Here is a 17421-nt window from a genome sequence, read left to right as displayed (position 1 = left end):
TTACCAATTTGAGAACCCTCGTGCTTTCAAGCAGCACAATGTAAACAAAGCCAGACTGCCTGTGATGTGGAGGGCAAACACGAAGGGGTGGGTCACAAGGACTTTGTTTTTGGAATGGCTGCACGAGGCTTTCGCTCCCGCCGTGAAGCGATATCTTGAAGAGAATAACCTGCCTAAAAAATGCCTTCTTCTGATGGACAATGCACCGGCACACCTTCCAAATTTGGTTGACGATATGGCCGAGGAGTACGATTTTATTAAGGTCATGTTCCTCCCACCCCCAACACGACTCCTCTTCTGCAGCCCATGGACCAGCAGGTTATTTCAAATAGTAAGAAACTGTACACCAAAGGACTATTCACCAGGTGTTTCAATGTGACCGAGGAGACGTCTTTGACCCTGAAAACAGTTCTGGGAGAACCATTTTAATATCGTTCATTGCATCGACCTCATTGATAAAGCCTGGGAAGACGTCACACATTGCACCTTGATCTCGGCCTGGAAGAAACTTTGGCCTGAATGCGTTCCTGAGCAGGTTTAAGAAAGCTTTGAGCCTCCTGTTGTGGATGAAATTGTGTCCATGGGCAAGAGCATGGGTCTGGAACTGGACAATGAGGACATCAAGGAGCTGGTCCTGGATCACAAGGAGGAGCCGACGACGGAGGAACTCTCTGAACTCCAGCAGGAGCAGCTTAGGTTGCTCACCGAGGAGCAGTCCTCCGGGGAAGAAGAGGAAAGGGCGGTTATAAAAAGTGATGCGATAAAAGCCATCATGGAAAAATGGAACAAGTGCCAGGATTTTTTTCAAAAAGAACCACCCTGACAAAGCGGTTACGAACAGAGTGATAAACATGATGAACGACAATGTCGTCTCGTATTTCCGAAAAATTATAATGCGTAGGAAAAGGCAAGTCACATTAGACCGCTATTTCACTAAGTCTGATCCACCAGCTAAACAGCTAAAAACACCAGAAACCCAAGAAATCACAAGAGAGAAAACACCTGAAGGAAAACATCCCTTCATCACGGAGCCAGACTCTCCCTCAAAACTGTAACCCCCTCTCCACCCAGTTCCTCCTCACTTCATGCCAGACCTCGTCATGCAAAGTTAGTTTTCTTGGTGGTTTATGGTTAGTTTTTGTATTACGGATTTTTCAAATGTTCATTTTTCGGTTCGTAGCGTGAATTGTTACAGTGTTACTTTTCTCTTTTTTCAAATGTTCATTTTTTTCCCTGTGCTTAAAACTCATTAAAAAAAAAAAAAAAAAAAAAGTGTTTACAGCGAGTGGTTCGTAGCGTGATTTGTTGCAATGTTACTTTTCTTGGTGGTTTATTAAATTACAGATTTGTTCAAATGTTCCTTTTTTCCCCCCTGTGCTTAAAACTCATTAAAAAAAAGTGTTTATACAGCGATCGGGTTGTAAGGCTACAGCGCGAACTGCTGCAATGTTACACACACAGAGAGAGAGAGAGAGAGAGAGAGAGAGAGAGAGAGAGAGAGAGAGAGAGAGAGAGCGTGCAGCTGAGCAGGGAGCCTGGGTGTTTGTGTCAGTGTTATTCAATGTTTTTACATTAGTTTACTATTAAACTGTGCATTCTATGGTGTAATTAACTATATTTGTGCTTAAAAATCTTTTAAAAAATATATTTACATACAGTTCGTACGGTCTGGAACGGATTAATTGTATTTACATACAATCCTATGGGGGAAATTTTTTTTTTTTTGTTCTTTATTTCGTCTTATACGATTTCTCGTATTAGAAATGTGTTAGTTTTCGCATACCCCTTGGGGTCAGAGCGCAGGGTCATCCATTGTACAGCGCCCCTGGAGCAATTACAGGTTAAGGGTCTTGCTCAAGGGCCCAGCAGAGTAGGATCTCTTTTGGCAGTGACGGGGATTCGAACCGGCAACCTTCTGGATACCAGCGCAGATCCTTAGCCTCAGAGCCACCACTCCGCCTCGGTTCGGTTCACGACCAAATCGGTTTACGACCAGAGGTTTGGAACAAATTATGGTCGTGAACAGAGGTTACACTGTATATAAATGTAATGAAATATTAATTTCAACTGCCATGATATGCAGTACTAAATTGTAATAAAGTAGCGATTGTAGCATTTCACTTAGTGCAGTGTCAAAGATACAGCTTTCCAAGTTACAAACTGCTCTTAACAGTATACAAGCTTTCTAACCAATCACAAAACATAACTATAACAAGAGTGCATTGGTGAATCAGACTTTCATATCATTTGACATATTACAGCTAGTTGTATTAAACATGTTTTTTTTGCAGTCTAACAGTCGGCAAAATTGGTTAAAAAGTGTTCACTTCCAAAACATTTGAAAACTATGAATAATGCTAAACCTACAGTAAATCATCTGATGCTGAAAATGACATATTACTAGGAAAACAAAAAGATCATCATCAATAAGTTGGAATCGTTTTGTTTTTACAAAGTGATATTAGCAAGCAAAAAAAAAAAAACACTGTCCTTGGATTTTTACATACATAATACATGCAACATGTACATTCTTAATACAGCAGACCCCTCATTTAACATTCACATTTTTAATATATTCCTACATTTAACATTTTTAGTTGGTGGGGAATTTCTTGAGTGATCTTAAGTAACGTTTGTTTTGAAAAGAGTAAAAAAATGTTTCGGTTACTCTTAAATTTTACTTCACAACTATTTTAATACCAATTTACTGTATTACAAAAACATTTTACATAAATATTACATAATTTTTTCTCTGTAAGCAGTGTACTATCTTGGTACTGAAGAAAACAAATTTAAACAATGTAATTTTAAACACTAATTGTTTCAACTTATGTATTTAAGATTTTTACTGCTTACCCTATAAAAGTGCTAAATTCTTATATTTTTAGAGAATTCTACACCAGATCCACACATTGGCCAGGATGTATTTGCAAGAAGAGGGAGATATCCTCCTTACCACAGTGATGACCATTATTTTCCTATTATCAGCACTCCAGACAAAAATTCACCTCAGGGAGCCAACGGTGTGTTTAGAAGTTTAGTCACTCATGTGACAAAAGGTGAAATTTGAGTTCCAAAACAAAGTCTTTCCCATGGAAATGTCCCAGCCCATAAAAAAACTACCTGAGTAAACGTTTATGAGCAAGGCACCATGTATGGTTTAAATAGTTATTTAAACAATTTGTCTTTTGGGATTCAAGTAATGAATTATTAATTATAACTATTACTAATTTTTTACTAAATCTTATTTTCCATGTTTTTTGTTGTTGAGCTCCATTGAAGAATTTATTGGTAACAGAACATATAGTACACACACCGGCAAACAAAGTGGCTTATTTATCAATACCATTTTAACAAACTTTACTGTCCGCATCAATCACGGAGCAAACCGGTAAAATGATAACATGCAATACACCTAAAACCTTAAAATGCAGACTTCATGACATTGCAGTGTGAGAGAAAACAGAAGGCAAGGAGTTGTGCATGCATGTTTACTGATGGATCAGCCAGCATTCTGCACAAAGCATGTAGTAAAAGAGAAAGGATGCACAATGATGTGCGAACACAAGGAGATCCGTGACAATCGCACCTTAGCAAGTGTACGCTAAGTAAGAAGGAACAAAATGAATTCCACAGGGGGATCATATTCAGGCTTTTTTTAATCATTCTAGCACAAGCATAACCAGCCTCTCCTTGAAATTCATTCTTGGGGATAAACCGTCACCGTGTCAGCTGTGCTGCTTAGTTATAAAACGTTTTGTGCGTGCTTCTCCAAGTCTGACACCATTTTCACCTCGCATACAGTGCTGACTTTTCAAGTATAAACAAAACTACCCATATCGACACATATATTAATAGCATATCCGCTCAAATAAAAAAAAATTGTTACAATACAATTAGTTTAACGTTCCAATGATATGGCACTGAACCATAAAATAATGCACATGACCTTGGGATATGGGTGGAAAACCAGAGCAAGCAGAGGAAAACTAATTCAGGGGACATAGGGAGAACAACCAAACTACACACAGAAAAATCACTAGAAGAAATACTGAACCCATGACAGTGGATTCATGACTCAGCAGTTCTAATGATTAGATTCACATTGTTGGCTTTACTACATTGGAAAAACAAGAAACAGAATACCCCTTTATCAGTGACTAAAAGACACAGGACATATTACTAAAATTATTCCTGTAGACAACAGTCACTGTGCAATTTTTTTCCTCCCACAAATTTATAAAATTGTTTACATTTAGCAAATTGACATTTGATTAGTAAATGAAATACATAACTATAAATACTATTATTATAATTTTTATTTACAAGTACAGTTTCAATTTTGTAAACTTGGAAGCAAGATCCTTCCTGACTGTAAAGTCTAGCTTAAAGGCAACTTATGAATTTGTATCAGCCTTTATCGTTTGATAACTACAATGTGTCATTTTATATCAGCTACGAATGGTAACAGTATGACCTATAAATGTAGACAAAAATTTTTAAATTCAATACCTTGTATCTTGTCTGGTCTTTATCATATATCTTCTTCTCCAAAACCATTTTTGGTGCAAAAAACATGGCAAGTTTCCCAAGGAAAACACCATTCCGCAAACCTTCCTCTAGTTCCGTAGTAGGAGGCAACTCCTCATTTAAGCAAGCTTCCATCCATCTAAAAAGCCAAATACACTATTAAAGTTTTCAAATAATAAACAGGACTGATAAAGAATGGTCTTTGAAAAATGCAGATATTAAGTTTTCAAAAATTAAGAAAATTATAAACAGAAAAAACATGAAAACGTTTTGTTTCATAAAATCCTTAGTATGATCATACAGTACATCAGGAATTTCCATTCACTCTGCTGGAGGTTCAAACCAAGGTTATTATAGTTAACGAAAACTAAAATCAAAACTGAAACTATTATTAAAAAAACATTTTCATAAACTGAAATAAAATAATTAACAAAACCAAAATGAAAAACTAAATGAAACTATTAAAGTAGCTGGAAAGACTAACTGAAATAAAATAATACTTTACTAAAATATTTTTAGTTTTCATTTTTGAATGAATATTCTTGCCGTTAGTCTTTAACCCTTGTAAGTTTTAACTCTTAAACAGAAAGTCATCCACCACGAGCCGCCCGCATATATTCATGACAGAGTGACAGAGCAAGCTGAGTGCGGGTGCGTAAAGCGTGAGAAATAGAAAGATTTGAGTGCCGCCTTTCTTTGCGCTTGTTGTATATCAAGATGTAATTCAAACAGCTGAAATCAGAATGTGCTTGTCAACAAAACATTTACCATATGGACAGAAAAATCATGAGTGAGTAATGTTTCAGTTTATTTCTCTGGTGTGAGCTTTTTTTCTTGACAGCAATTCACCTGCCACTTCGCACTGGAGAAATCATTTTTACTTTCTCATATACGAATTACAGAGAAAGTATAGTAATCATGAAAAAAATTCAACCAAGATATTTTGATGAATCTTGACGTTATAGACTAACCAGTGTCCAACAATATTGTTCTTTGGAACTGTGTGTGTACGCGCGCGCGCGCGCGCGTGTGTGTGTGTGTATAAACACGATAACTCAAAAACGCAACTAGATAGATGGATGAAATTCGGGATGTGGTTGTTATGCCACAATTATACTGTAGATCTGTATTAACTTATGGGCCAAATCCATCACCCGGAAGTGGTACTTTACCTGAACACATACTCGCATTTTTTTTTTTTAATTATACAGCTGCAGAGTCCGATTTGTTCAACTTTACTTTTATAATAATTGTTCAATATATTAATTTGATTTGTTGTTGATGGTTCCTTAATGTACATAATATACAAATATAATCATTGTCTTGCGGTTTACTCCTCAAATGTCCATCCCCATATCTGAGTATACAAGAAAATCGAGGGGAGAGCACTCCCGGTTTTTGAAACTAAAACGGCACTGATCGAGAGACCGACTAGGTCATCATACAAGATCAGCATATTGTTGCTGACCAGTCACTTTTGCTTTAAAAACATCGTTTAACAACAAAGCGATACAAACAAAGGTAGACAGTCTGACAAGTGATGAAAAACTAAACATACTAATGGGTTTTTGTATTTATTCCATATTTATTAATTTATCTTTTTCAGTTCATATTCACAACTCAAAATACCTGATATTGTGAAAGTAATCCATTAACAGAATTATATTTTAAAATATTTGTCTCCCTTTTTTCAATGTTTTTCTCTATCAAAATAGATAGTTGAAATATCATTCTTTTTGTTCTTAACATCAGCCTTGTCAAACATATTGCATACCAAGGATTTTTCCTGCCTTGCATCCAAACCTGCTGAGGTAGACTCCAGATTTCCTGCAATCCTACTCTGGATAAACAGGTTTAGATAATGTATATGTTGTTCTTAATCTCAGACTCTCTGAGATCTCTGTTGTTTTATGTCTGTCCGTACTCCTATTACCTTCTCTTGCTCTGCTCATTATGGGCTTACTGTCCTTTATGGTGTTCTATTCAAGCCTCACTGCCCCTAACCTTGACACTACATGCTTGTTGTTCTTTGTTTCCCTCAATACAGCTAGGTGGGGTCTGCACACTCATTCAAGTCTAAGAGCCCTGTTTTTCCTACGCCCCTGTGATTTTCATGAGAAAATGATTTTAAAATGATAAAAAAATTGCGTAAAATTGTTCATATTCAGTGTCTAGTTTTGATTATGCTTGTTTTTATCAGACAAAAACAAAACCAGATAGTAAACAAGGCAGTGTAGTAAGCTTCCACTAACATTAAACTCCTATCCAAATCTGTTAAATGTACAGTTCTGCCTGTAAATAGAATAGAAATGTCTTTGTGAAATAAAAACTAAACTAAAACTAAAAATACACAATGAAGGAAAACTAAAACTAAACTTAATTTCCAAGTAAGGTCAGAACAAATATAGAAATAAAAGCTAATATAAAAAGGCAAAACTATAATAACCTTGGTTCAAACTATGACACTGAAAAGAACAAAAGCTGCACTGAAAAAAATTAAAAGTAAACACATAAAACAAGATTAAAAAAAAAAAAAAAAAAAAAAAAAAACTACACACAGTTCTGAATATAAACTACTGAATTTGTACAAAGAGACATCAAAAACCCAGCCACAGGGGATGCACAAACCAGTGTGTTTCTTTGTTTTGGTCCCAAGCCCGGATAAATGGGGAGGGTTACGTCAGGAAGGGCATCAGGCGTAAAATTTGGCAAATCAAATATGCGGACAACAATACAAATTTCCATACCAGATTGATCGAGCCACGGGTTAACAACGACCACCACCAGTACCGTTAGCCAACATGGTGCTGGCGGAAATTGGGTTACTGTTGGCCAAAGAAGAAGGAGAAGAAGAGGGGGGAGACGTGCCCGGAGGCAGGAGGAGAGGAGGAAATTTAAAGGAGTGTAACTGATGGTAGGAACTTTGAATGTTGGCAGTATGACTGGTAAGGGGAGAGAGCTAGCCGATATGATGGAGAGAAGGAAGGTTGATATATTGTGCATGCAAGAGACTAAATGGAAGGGGAGTAAGGCCAGGTGGATCGGAGGTGGATTCAAATTGTTCAATCATGGTGTGAATAGGAGGAGAAATGGAGTAGGGGTTATTCTGAAGCAACAGTATGTCAAGAGTGTTTTGGAGGTGAAAAGAGTGTCAGACTGGAAATTGGCGGTGTGATGAGGAATGTTGTTAGTGCATATGCCCCACAAGTTGGGTGTGCAATGGATGAGAAAGAAGATTTCTTTCCAAGTGAGTTGGATGAAGTGATGAACAGTGTACCCAAGGGACAAAAAGTGGTGATTGGAGCGGATTTCAATGGACATGTTGGTGAAGGGAACAGAAGAGACGAGGAGGTGATGCGGTAGGTATGGTGTCAAGGAGAGACATGAAGAAGGTCAGAGGATAGTGGATTTTGCCAAAAAGATGGACATGGCTGTGGTGAATACGTACTTTAAGAAGAGGGAGGAACATAGGGTGACGTACAAAAGTGGAGGAAGATGCACACAGGTAGATTACATCCTATGCAGAAGAGTCAATCTGAAGGAGATTGAAGACTGCAAAGTGGTGGCAGGGGAAAATGTAGTTAAGCAGCATAGGATGGTGGTCTGTAGGATGACGTTGGAGATCAAGAAGAGTAAGAGAGAGTGAGGGCAGAGCCAAGGATCAAATGGTGGAAGTTGAAAAAGGAAGATTGCAAGGTTGAGTTTAGGGAGGAGGTGAGACGGGCACTGGGTGGTAGCGAAGAATTACCAGACAGTTGGGAAACTACATCAGATGTAGTAAGGGTGACAAGCAAGAAGGGTGCTTGGCGTGACATCTGGACAAAGGAAAGAGGAAAAGGAAACCTGGTAGTGGAATGGGGAAGTACAGGAGAGTATATAGAGGAAGAGGATGGCAAAGAAGAAGTGGGATAGTCAGAGAGATGCAGAAAGTAGACAAGAGTACAAGGAGATAAGGCGCAAGGTGAAGAGAGGTGGCGACAGCTAAATAAAAGGTGTATGATGAGTTGTATGAGAGGTTGGACACTAAGGAGGGAGAAAAGGACCTGTACCGACTGGCTAGACAGAGGTACCGAGCTAGGAAAGATGTGCAGCAGGTTAGGGTAATAAAGGATAAAGATGGAAACATACTCACAAGCGAGGAGAGTGTGTTGAGCAGATAAGGAAAGAGTACTTTGAGAGGGTTATGAATGAAGAGAATGAGAGATAGAAGAGGTTGGATGATGTGGAGATAGTGAATCAGGATGTGCAACGGACTACCAAGGAGGAAGTAAGGGCAGCTATGAAGAGGATGAAGAATGGAAAAGCTGTTGGTCTAGATGACATACCTGTGGAAGCATGGAGGTGTTTAGGTGAGTGGCAGTGGAGTTTTTAACCAGATTGTTTAATGGAATCTTGGAAAGTGAGAGGATGCCTGAGGAGTGGAGAAGAAGTGTACTGTAGGGGTGGGCGGTATGACCAAAATTCTATATCACGGTATTTTTCTAAATTATCCCAGTTTCACGGTATTTGACGGTATTTTTTTCCCATGCATGAGTGGATGTTAAACACATTTCCACTGCAATTACTGGCTAAGAATAACCTATTCCACTGTCAAGAGCATTGTACATTGTACAAAAAAAAACATTTTAATGTGCACACAAGTATTAATACAGGTTTGCATTGCCCCATATAGTGATACTTTTCAAGGGGGTGGCACTAATGAAGAGAAGGAAATCACATTGCATAACAGATGCAGTCAAAATATAGAACCTTTTTATTTAACAAATTTTGCAAAAACTTTAATTATAATTTTGACAACATATTTTCAACCATCCAAAGAGGTATTTAGACTTAGGAAAATATCCAGAAGTGCTTGTCAAAAGTTGTATTGCACTGAACATGTCTTAGAAAAGGAATAAATAAATATTTTTTGTAAAACAACTACACTTTCTGTTAATGTTAACAATCTCTGTCCACTGACACGTTAAAGTGACTTTTAAACAACTTTACCATCATTAAACTGCATAATATTTAAACTAATAAATAAAAACAATAAAATAAATAATTGTATTATTACTGATAGTTGCACTATTACTTCAAGGCTTCAAAAGCCCAGGTGCATTACACAGTATTCACCAAATTAAAATAAAATAAAACAAGTGCAATCTTGGTGATGACATCTTTACCAACTGAACTATCATTTAGGCAAACTGCATTAATATGGACCTTGCTTCAAGCTAAGCTATATACATAAATACAACTGCAACTTGCATTTATAATTGTATTTGTGGTATAGCCCTATGGAATTGTATTAGGGCCACAGTGAAGAAAAAAAAATACGGACACAGGGAAGAAAAAAAAAACTATACATAGAACCGTAACAACAGACAACTTCTTCACGTCACTTTCGCTGGCTAATAGACTGCTGCACCGCAATACAACTCTGCTTGGCACCATGAATAAAGTGCGACGGGAACTTCCACCTGCAGCTAAAGTCAGTTCAGTACACAAACAATTCTCCATGCTGGTGTTTAGATCTCCCAGTGCCATGCTGACAGTGTATGTGCCCAAAAAGATGAAGTCTGTCTGCATTCTCAGCACAATGCACCATGATGTGGAGATTGGGCAAGATAAAAAAAAACAAAAAACCAAACACGGTCACAGACTACAACCACATGAAGGTATGCTAATGAAAAACATATTAGTGTGACGAAGTATTCTGGTGCTATTCTGGTGATAAAATGATTTCTTCAAATGTCACATATATTTGTCTTTTTTTCCCCAGCGTGGCGTTGACATCATGGACCAGAAGGCGCGTGCTTGTTCAGTGCGAACAGGAACACGCAGGTGGCTGGTTGCTGTGTTCTACAACATCCTTGACCTAGCAGCGATGAACGCACACGTACTGTATAAGGCATGCACGGGGTCCGTTGAGAAAAGAAGAGTGTTCATGGCTCACCTTGCAGAGGAACTTCGTCGTCGCTTCTTACAGGAAAAGGCGATGGAAAAAGAAAAGATGATACAGCGTCAACAAACTTCCGTTCTAAGACCTCAGCTTCCCCCAGGAAAGAAAGTACAGTGTCAGGTGCTCATTCACTGTAATAGGAACCATAGCACAGAGAGGTGTGTACACTGCAACAAGTACACATGTCGTAAATGTAGGAATGGCGGACCTTGGGTGTGTGGAACTGTTAATATTTGAATGTGATGATTTTATATAGCACGGATCGGAAATCAGCAGTTCTTAACATTGCACCACGCAAGCTGTCGTATCAACCACCAACTGTAACTTGCTTTCTTTATTCTTCGGTTATAGTCTTGAATAAAAGTGCACTTTTATTTATGTGAAACCAGCTGTGTCAGATGGGGTTGTATGGATTGATTCTGAATGCGACTGCGAGAATGAAAAGGGAATTAAAAAGAAAAAAGAAAAAAAAAAGCTAACCTTTACCAGTATCATAAGTTACACCGGCTGTTACAGACTGAAATCAAATTTATGTTGTTATTCTAAAATTGTAAGAATAAATGCAGTTCATTTCTCGAAGTGGAGCCGTGCGGGATCTTTGCCACCCTCTGATCCCCAGTCAGGAGCTGATACCATTACGCCACCGCGGCGGTTGTAATAAGTGTGTCAATGTGACATGCTAACGCGGCTTTTTTTTTTTTTTTAATTTTTGAATGAAAGCGCACGTGTTCTCTTATTTGTACCTTTTGTGAAAGTGTTTCTTTGATATATGGACTTCAGGCTTCATACGTTATATAGTTTATGCCTACATTTTGTCATTTACTATAGAATATGAAAAACGTTTCTGTTTTTAAAAATGTGTTTGCACAGCCTACTATAGAAATGGAACACACATGAAATGCGTGTATTCCAAATAACGCTAGAATTATTTCCACTGTAAAACTCCACTTCAATCCCAGGTAATCAAATCAAGGCCAAGGCTTGAGCTAGGAGAGAAGTTCATTCTAAGTCGGTGGGGGGATGGAATAGCTGGCTGCTAGCAGCTTGTGTTTTATCAGCACATTTAGATGGCAAAGGACTCTGGCGGAGAGGTGCAAACGGATTTAAGACGCGATTTAAGGTGGGACGGATTTACGAGTTTTTTCGTAGGCTCTGGTAATTCTAGTGTTAAGAAGCTCGGGGAACACAAAGCATTTAATGTGCTATATAACTTATGACGGGACTTGAGAAAATCTAGTAAATTAAATATTCATTTTACGATGAAGTTTAGTTTATGATGTTCTACTTTAATGACAAAGTACGAGAATAAAGTCAACATGTCGTCACAATATTACACAGTACCCAGGTACACTACACTGTACTGAAAACAAATAAAACAAGTACAACTTGGCTTGCAGTATTATCCAGTAGTATAGAAACAGTGTTTACACATCTGACCCTTTAAAACTAAAGCATCTCCAGGCGACAGACGTGACTCGTTTTTTTCGGCTCTCTGTCCATTTTCACCGCGCGGCATTCTTATGCTACCGCCCACTATTTGGTGGTGTAGCAGTGAAAAAGAGCCTTAGTGCAACAAATCTGTGTTTAGCGGTGTAGCAGTGAAAAAAGGTCCCCACTTGAACAGTTTTCCGCTGCGCCACGTTCCGAACGTCGTTTAAGCAATTTAAACCGGTGTTGCGGTATATGAAAAATCCATATCATAAAAAAACGGTTTTCGGTATGAACCAGTATACCGCCCAGCACTAGTGTACTGGTGCCAATATTAAGAATAAGAGGGATGTGTAGGACTGTAGTAACTACAGGGGGATACAATTCATGAGCCACAGCATGAAGTTATGGGAAAGAGTAGTGGAAGCTAGGTTAAGAAGTGAGTTGATGGTTAGTGAGCAGCAGTATAGTTTCATGCCAAGAAAGAGCACCACAGATGCAATGTTTGCTCTGAGGGTGTTAATGGAGAAGTACAGAGAAGGCCAGAAGGAGTTGCATTGCGTCTTTGTGGACCTAGAGAAAGCATATGACAGGGTGCCTCGAGAGGAGTTTTAGTATTGTATGAGGAAGTCGGGAGTGGCAGAGAAGTATGTAAGGAGTTGTACAGGATATGTATGAGGGAAGTGTGACTGTGGTGAGGTCTGCAGTAGGAGTGATGGATGCATTCAAGTTGGAGGTGGGATTACATCAGGGATTGGCTCTGAGCCCTTTTTTATTTGCAATGGTGATGGACAGGTTGACAGAAGAGATTAGACAGGAGTCCCCGTGGACTATGATGTTTGCTGATTACATTGTGATCTGTAGCGATAGTAGGGAGCAGGTTGAGGAGACCCTGGAGAGGTGGATGAGATTAAATACTTGGGATCAACAGTACAGAGTAATGGGGATTGTGGAAGAGAGGTGAAAAAAGAGTGCAGGCAGGGTGGAATGGGTGGACAAAAGTGCCAGGAGTGATTTGTGACAGATGGGTATCAGCAAGAGTGAAAGGGAAAGTCTACAGGACGGCAGTAAGACCAGCTATGGTATATGGGCTGGAGACAGTGGCACTGACCAAATAGCAGGAGACAGAGCTGGAGGTGGCACAGTCAAAGATGCTAAGATTTGCATTGGGTGTGACGAGGATGGATAGGATTAGAAATGAGTATATTAAAGGGTCGGCTCAAGTTGGACGATTGGGAGACAAAGTCAGAGAGGCGAGATTGCGTTGGTTTGGACATGTACAGAGGAGACATGCCGAGTATATTGGGAGAAGGATGCTAAGGATAGAGCTGCCAGAGAAGAGAAAAAGAGGAAGGCCTAAGAGAAGGTTCATGGATGTGGTGAGAGAGGACATGCGGGTGATGGGTATAACAGAACAAGATGCAGAGGACAGGAAGATATGGAAGAAGATGATCTGCTGTGGTGACCCCTAATGGGAGCAGCCAGAAGAAGTAGTAGTACTACAAGAGACATCAAAAAACCATACCATGTAGGACTAAATTTATAATATATACAGTTAGGTCCAGGCCTTTTATCTGCTTAATTGATAACGACATAACGACGCACTTGCCCACACCTGCCCATGAAATAGCCTTTGAGTCAATTGTCCAATTACTTTTGAGCCCCTGAAATGAAGGGACTGTATTAAAAAAAATGCTTTACAGTAATCCCTCGCTACTTCGCGGTTCACTTTTCGCGGATTCACGACTTTGCGGATTTTATATGTAAGCATATCTAAATATATAACGCGGATTTTTCGCTGCTTCGCGGGTTTCTGCGGACAATGGGTCTTTTTACTTCTGGTATTTGCTTCCTCAGTTGGTTTGCCCAGTTGATTTCATACAACAGATGCTATTGGCGGATGGCTGAGAAGCTACCCAATCAAAGCACGCAGTTAAGTTCCTGTGTGCTGCTGATTGGCTCAGCGACGGAGTGCTGCATTAACCAGGAAGTCTCATCTCACTCATGCAGCATTAACATGCTCTTGCTACTGCATTCAGGGGATTATCACCTTCATCGTCATCATTTTTACTGCGCAGCATATTCATCACCATCATCACGTCATATATAGCTACGTGTATTTTGCTATACAGTAAGTGTAAACTTATCTACCGATTTCATATTGCTTAGAAGTTGTCCCTGTTATTAATAGAGTAAAGGGTGGGTTGTAAACAATACAGGGAGGGTTTAAAAACGACCAAATACACGTTAAATAATTAAATAAATATGGTGTCCCTACTTTGCGGAAATTCAGTTATCGTGGTCGGCCTTGGAACCTATCTCCCCGCGATAAGTGAGGGATTACTGTAGTTGCTTCACATTTTTATGCAATCGTTTTGTTCACACCCACTGAATTAAAGCTGAAAGTCTGCACTTCAACTGCATCCGAGTTGTTTCATTTAAAATTCATTGTGGTAATGTGCAGAACCAAAATTAGAAAAAAGTTGTCTCTGTCCAAATATTTATGGACCTAACTGTATGTGTTGCATAGTTTACTGTCAAATAATGCAAAAAGAACACGACACGTGTTTCGCCCTTATTTGGGCTCATCAGGCATACACACTCACTGCACCCCACTCGGGGATCGAACCTCGGACGTCAGCGTCACAGGCAATGCCTCTTTATGTTGAGCCACGGCATGTGGCTCGTTTGACAGCCTGGAGATTGGGGTAATTACATTCACTGTCTGAAATTGGGCACCGTGGCGGATGTTTGCCGACTTGCAGACCAACCACAAGTGTGGTAGGTAACCACCCATACAATCAGATTGTGATTCAGACCACGAATGCTATATTATAATATTTAATATATATATTTAATATATACATACTAGCCAACCCGCGGCATAGCATACACCGCATAATTATGTATTGATGGGTGAACACTTCCTGAAAGACACAGTTGTCCAAATGGGGTTGGTTTTGAGGATACAACTGTAGGTGAATGAAAAGATGTAACTCTGAAGAGGGCAATATACAATACAGCGTTTTACACGCTGCATACAGCGATTCACATCCGCGACAAATATGATTCTACTAGGATGGTGCTGGCGCGTCCACCCTCGCTCTCAAGGCATACACACTGCCTGGTCATGTGCCCGCTCGCAAGAGCAACTAACAGAGACCCGCCCACCAACTGTAAGACCATGGGATACCCCTCACAAACTGTTCTACACACCACATACAGTGATTCACATCTGCGACAAACAAACTTTTACACGCTGCATACAGCGATTCACATCTGCGACATGATTTTTCTTAGATGGTCCTGTCGCGTCCACCCTCGCACTCGAAGCATACACACTGCCTGGTCATGTGCCCAGTCACAAGAGCAACTGACAGAGACCTGCCCACCAACTCTAAGACCATGGGATACCCCTCGGAAACTGTTTTACACGCCGCATACAGCGATTCACATCCGTAACAAACATGTCTCTTCTCAGATAGTCCTGCTGTGTCCACCCTCGTTCTCGAAGCATACACACCGCCTGGTCATGTGCCCGCTTGCAAGACGGCATGTAAAACAGTTTGCGATGGTGGACGCGGTCGTGCATCATAACCAAAAAGAATACAGTGGAACCTTGGTTCACAACCATAATTCGTTCCAAAACTCTGGTCGTAAACCGATTTGGTCGTGAACCGAAGCAATTTCTCCCATAGGATTGTATGTAAATACAATTAATCAGTTCCAGACTGTACGAACTGTATGTAAATATATATTTTAAATTTTTAAGCACAAATATAGTTAATTAAACCATAGAATGCACAGCGTAATAGTAAACTAAATGTAAAAACATTGAATAACAGTGAGAAAACCTTGAACAACAGAGAAAACTAACACTGCAATAGTTTGCGCTATAGCGCTACCAACCGCTGGATAAAAACACTTTTTTTTTTTTTTAATGAGTTTTAAGCACAGGGAAAAAAATGAACATTTGAAAAAATCCGTAATTTAATAAACCACCAAGAAAAGTAACATTGCAACAATGCACACTACGAACCGATCGCTGTAAACAGAAATGAAAACAAAATCAAGCCCAGTGCATTCTTTAACTGCCTTCCTACCTTATGAGTCCAGCCCCCTCTCTCTGGCACTGCCTGTGTGTGCGCGCGTCTGTCTCTCTCTGGTGCTGCCTGTGTGTGTGCGCGCGGCTCTCTCTCTCTCTGGCGCTGCCTGTGTGTGCGCGCGGCTCTCTCTCTCTCTCTCTCTCTCTCTCTCTGGCGCTGCCTGTGTGTGTGTGCGCGGCTCTCTCTCTCTCTCGCTGGCGCTGCCTGTGTGTGTCTCTCTCTCTCTCGCTGGCGCTGCCTGTGTGTGTGCCTCTGTCTCTCTCTCTCGGGCTGCCTGTGTGTGTGCCTCCGTCTCTCTCTCTCGGGCTGCCTGTGTGTGTGCCTCCGTCTCTCTCTCTCGGGCTGCCTGTGTGTGTGTGTCTCTCTCTCTCGGGCGCGCGGCTCTCTCTCTCTCTCGCTGGCGCTGCCTGTGTGTGTGCGTCTCTCTCTCTCGGGCTGCCTGTGTGTGTCTCTCTCTCTCGCTCGGGCTGCCTGTGTGTGTGCCTCTGTCTCTCTCTCTCGGGCTGCCTGTGTGTGTGCCTCGGTCTCTCTCTCTCGGGCTGCCTGTGTGTGTGCCTCGGTCTCTCTCTCTCGGGCTGCCTGTGTGTGTGCCTCTGTCTCTCTCTCTCGCGCTGCCTGTGTGTGTGCCTCGGTCTCTCTCTCTCTCGGGCTGCCTGTGTGTGTGCCTCGGTCTCTCTCTCTCGGGCTGCCTGTGTGTGTGTCTCTCTCTCTCGGTCTGTGTGTGTCTCTCTCTCTCTCTCGGGCTGCCTGTGTGTGTGCCTCTGTCTCTCTCTCTCGGGCTGCCTGTGTGTGTGCCTCGGTCTCTCTCTCTCGGGCTGCCTGTGTGTGTGCCTCGGTCTCTCTCTCTCGGGCTGCCTGTGTGTGTGCCTCGGTCTCTCTCTCTCTCGGGCTGCCTGTGTGTGTGCCTCGGTCTCTCTCTCTCGGGCTGCCTGTGTGTGTGCCTCGGTCTCTCTCTCTCGGGCTGCCTGTGTGTGTGCCTCGGTCTCTCTCTCTCGGGCTGCCTGTGTGTGTGCCTCGGTCTCTCTCTCTCGGGCTGCCTGTGTGTGTGCCTCGGTCTCTCTCTCTCGGGCTGCCTGTGTGTGTGCCTCGGTCTCTCTCTCTCGGGCTGCCTGTGTGTGTGCCTCGGTCTCTCTCTCTCGGGCTGCCTGTGTGTGTGCCTCGGTCTCTCTCTCTCGGGCTGCCTGTGTGTGTGCCTCCGTCTCTCTCTCTCGGGCTGCCTGTGTGTGTGCCTCGGTCTCTCTCTCTCGGGCTGCCTGTGTGTGTGCCTCGGTCTCTCTCTCTCGGGCTGCCTGTGTGTGTGTGCCTCGGTCTCTCTCTCTCGGGCTGCCTGTGTGTGTGCCTCGGTCTCTCTCTCTCGGGCTGCCTGTGTGTGTGCCTCGGTCTCTCTCTCTCGGGCTGCCTGTGTGTGTGCCT

General features: G+C 41.3%; 1 protein-coding gene across 1 annotated transcript in view; it reads right to left on the bottom strand.

Annotated features, from left to right (window-relative positions):
* iqgap2 (IQ motif containing GTPase activating protein 2) overlaps positions 1 to 17421 on the bottom strand; it is a 234051-nt gene that overhangs the window by 134265 nt on the left and 82365 nt on the right. The window contains exon 3 of the mRNA XM_028805697.2: positions 4513 to 4669. Within this exon, the coding sequence (XP_028661530.2) occupies positions 4513 to 4669 (157 nt within the window). The remainder of the gene's footprint in view (positions 1 to 4512; positions 4670 to 17421) is intronic.

Source organism: Erpetoichthys calabaricus, chromosome 7 (assembly GCF_900747795.2).
Source record: "Erpetoichthys calabaricus chromosome 7, fErpCal1.3, whole genome shotgun sequence".
In the NCBI taxonomy this organism is placed as follows: domain Eukaryota; kingdom Metazoa; phylum Chordata; class Cladistia; order Polypteriformes; family Polypteridae; genus Erpetoichthys; species Erpetoichthys calabaricus.
This window is presented reverse-complemented; position numbering and strand designations above follow the sequence as displayed.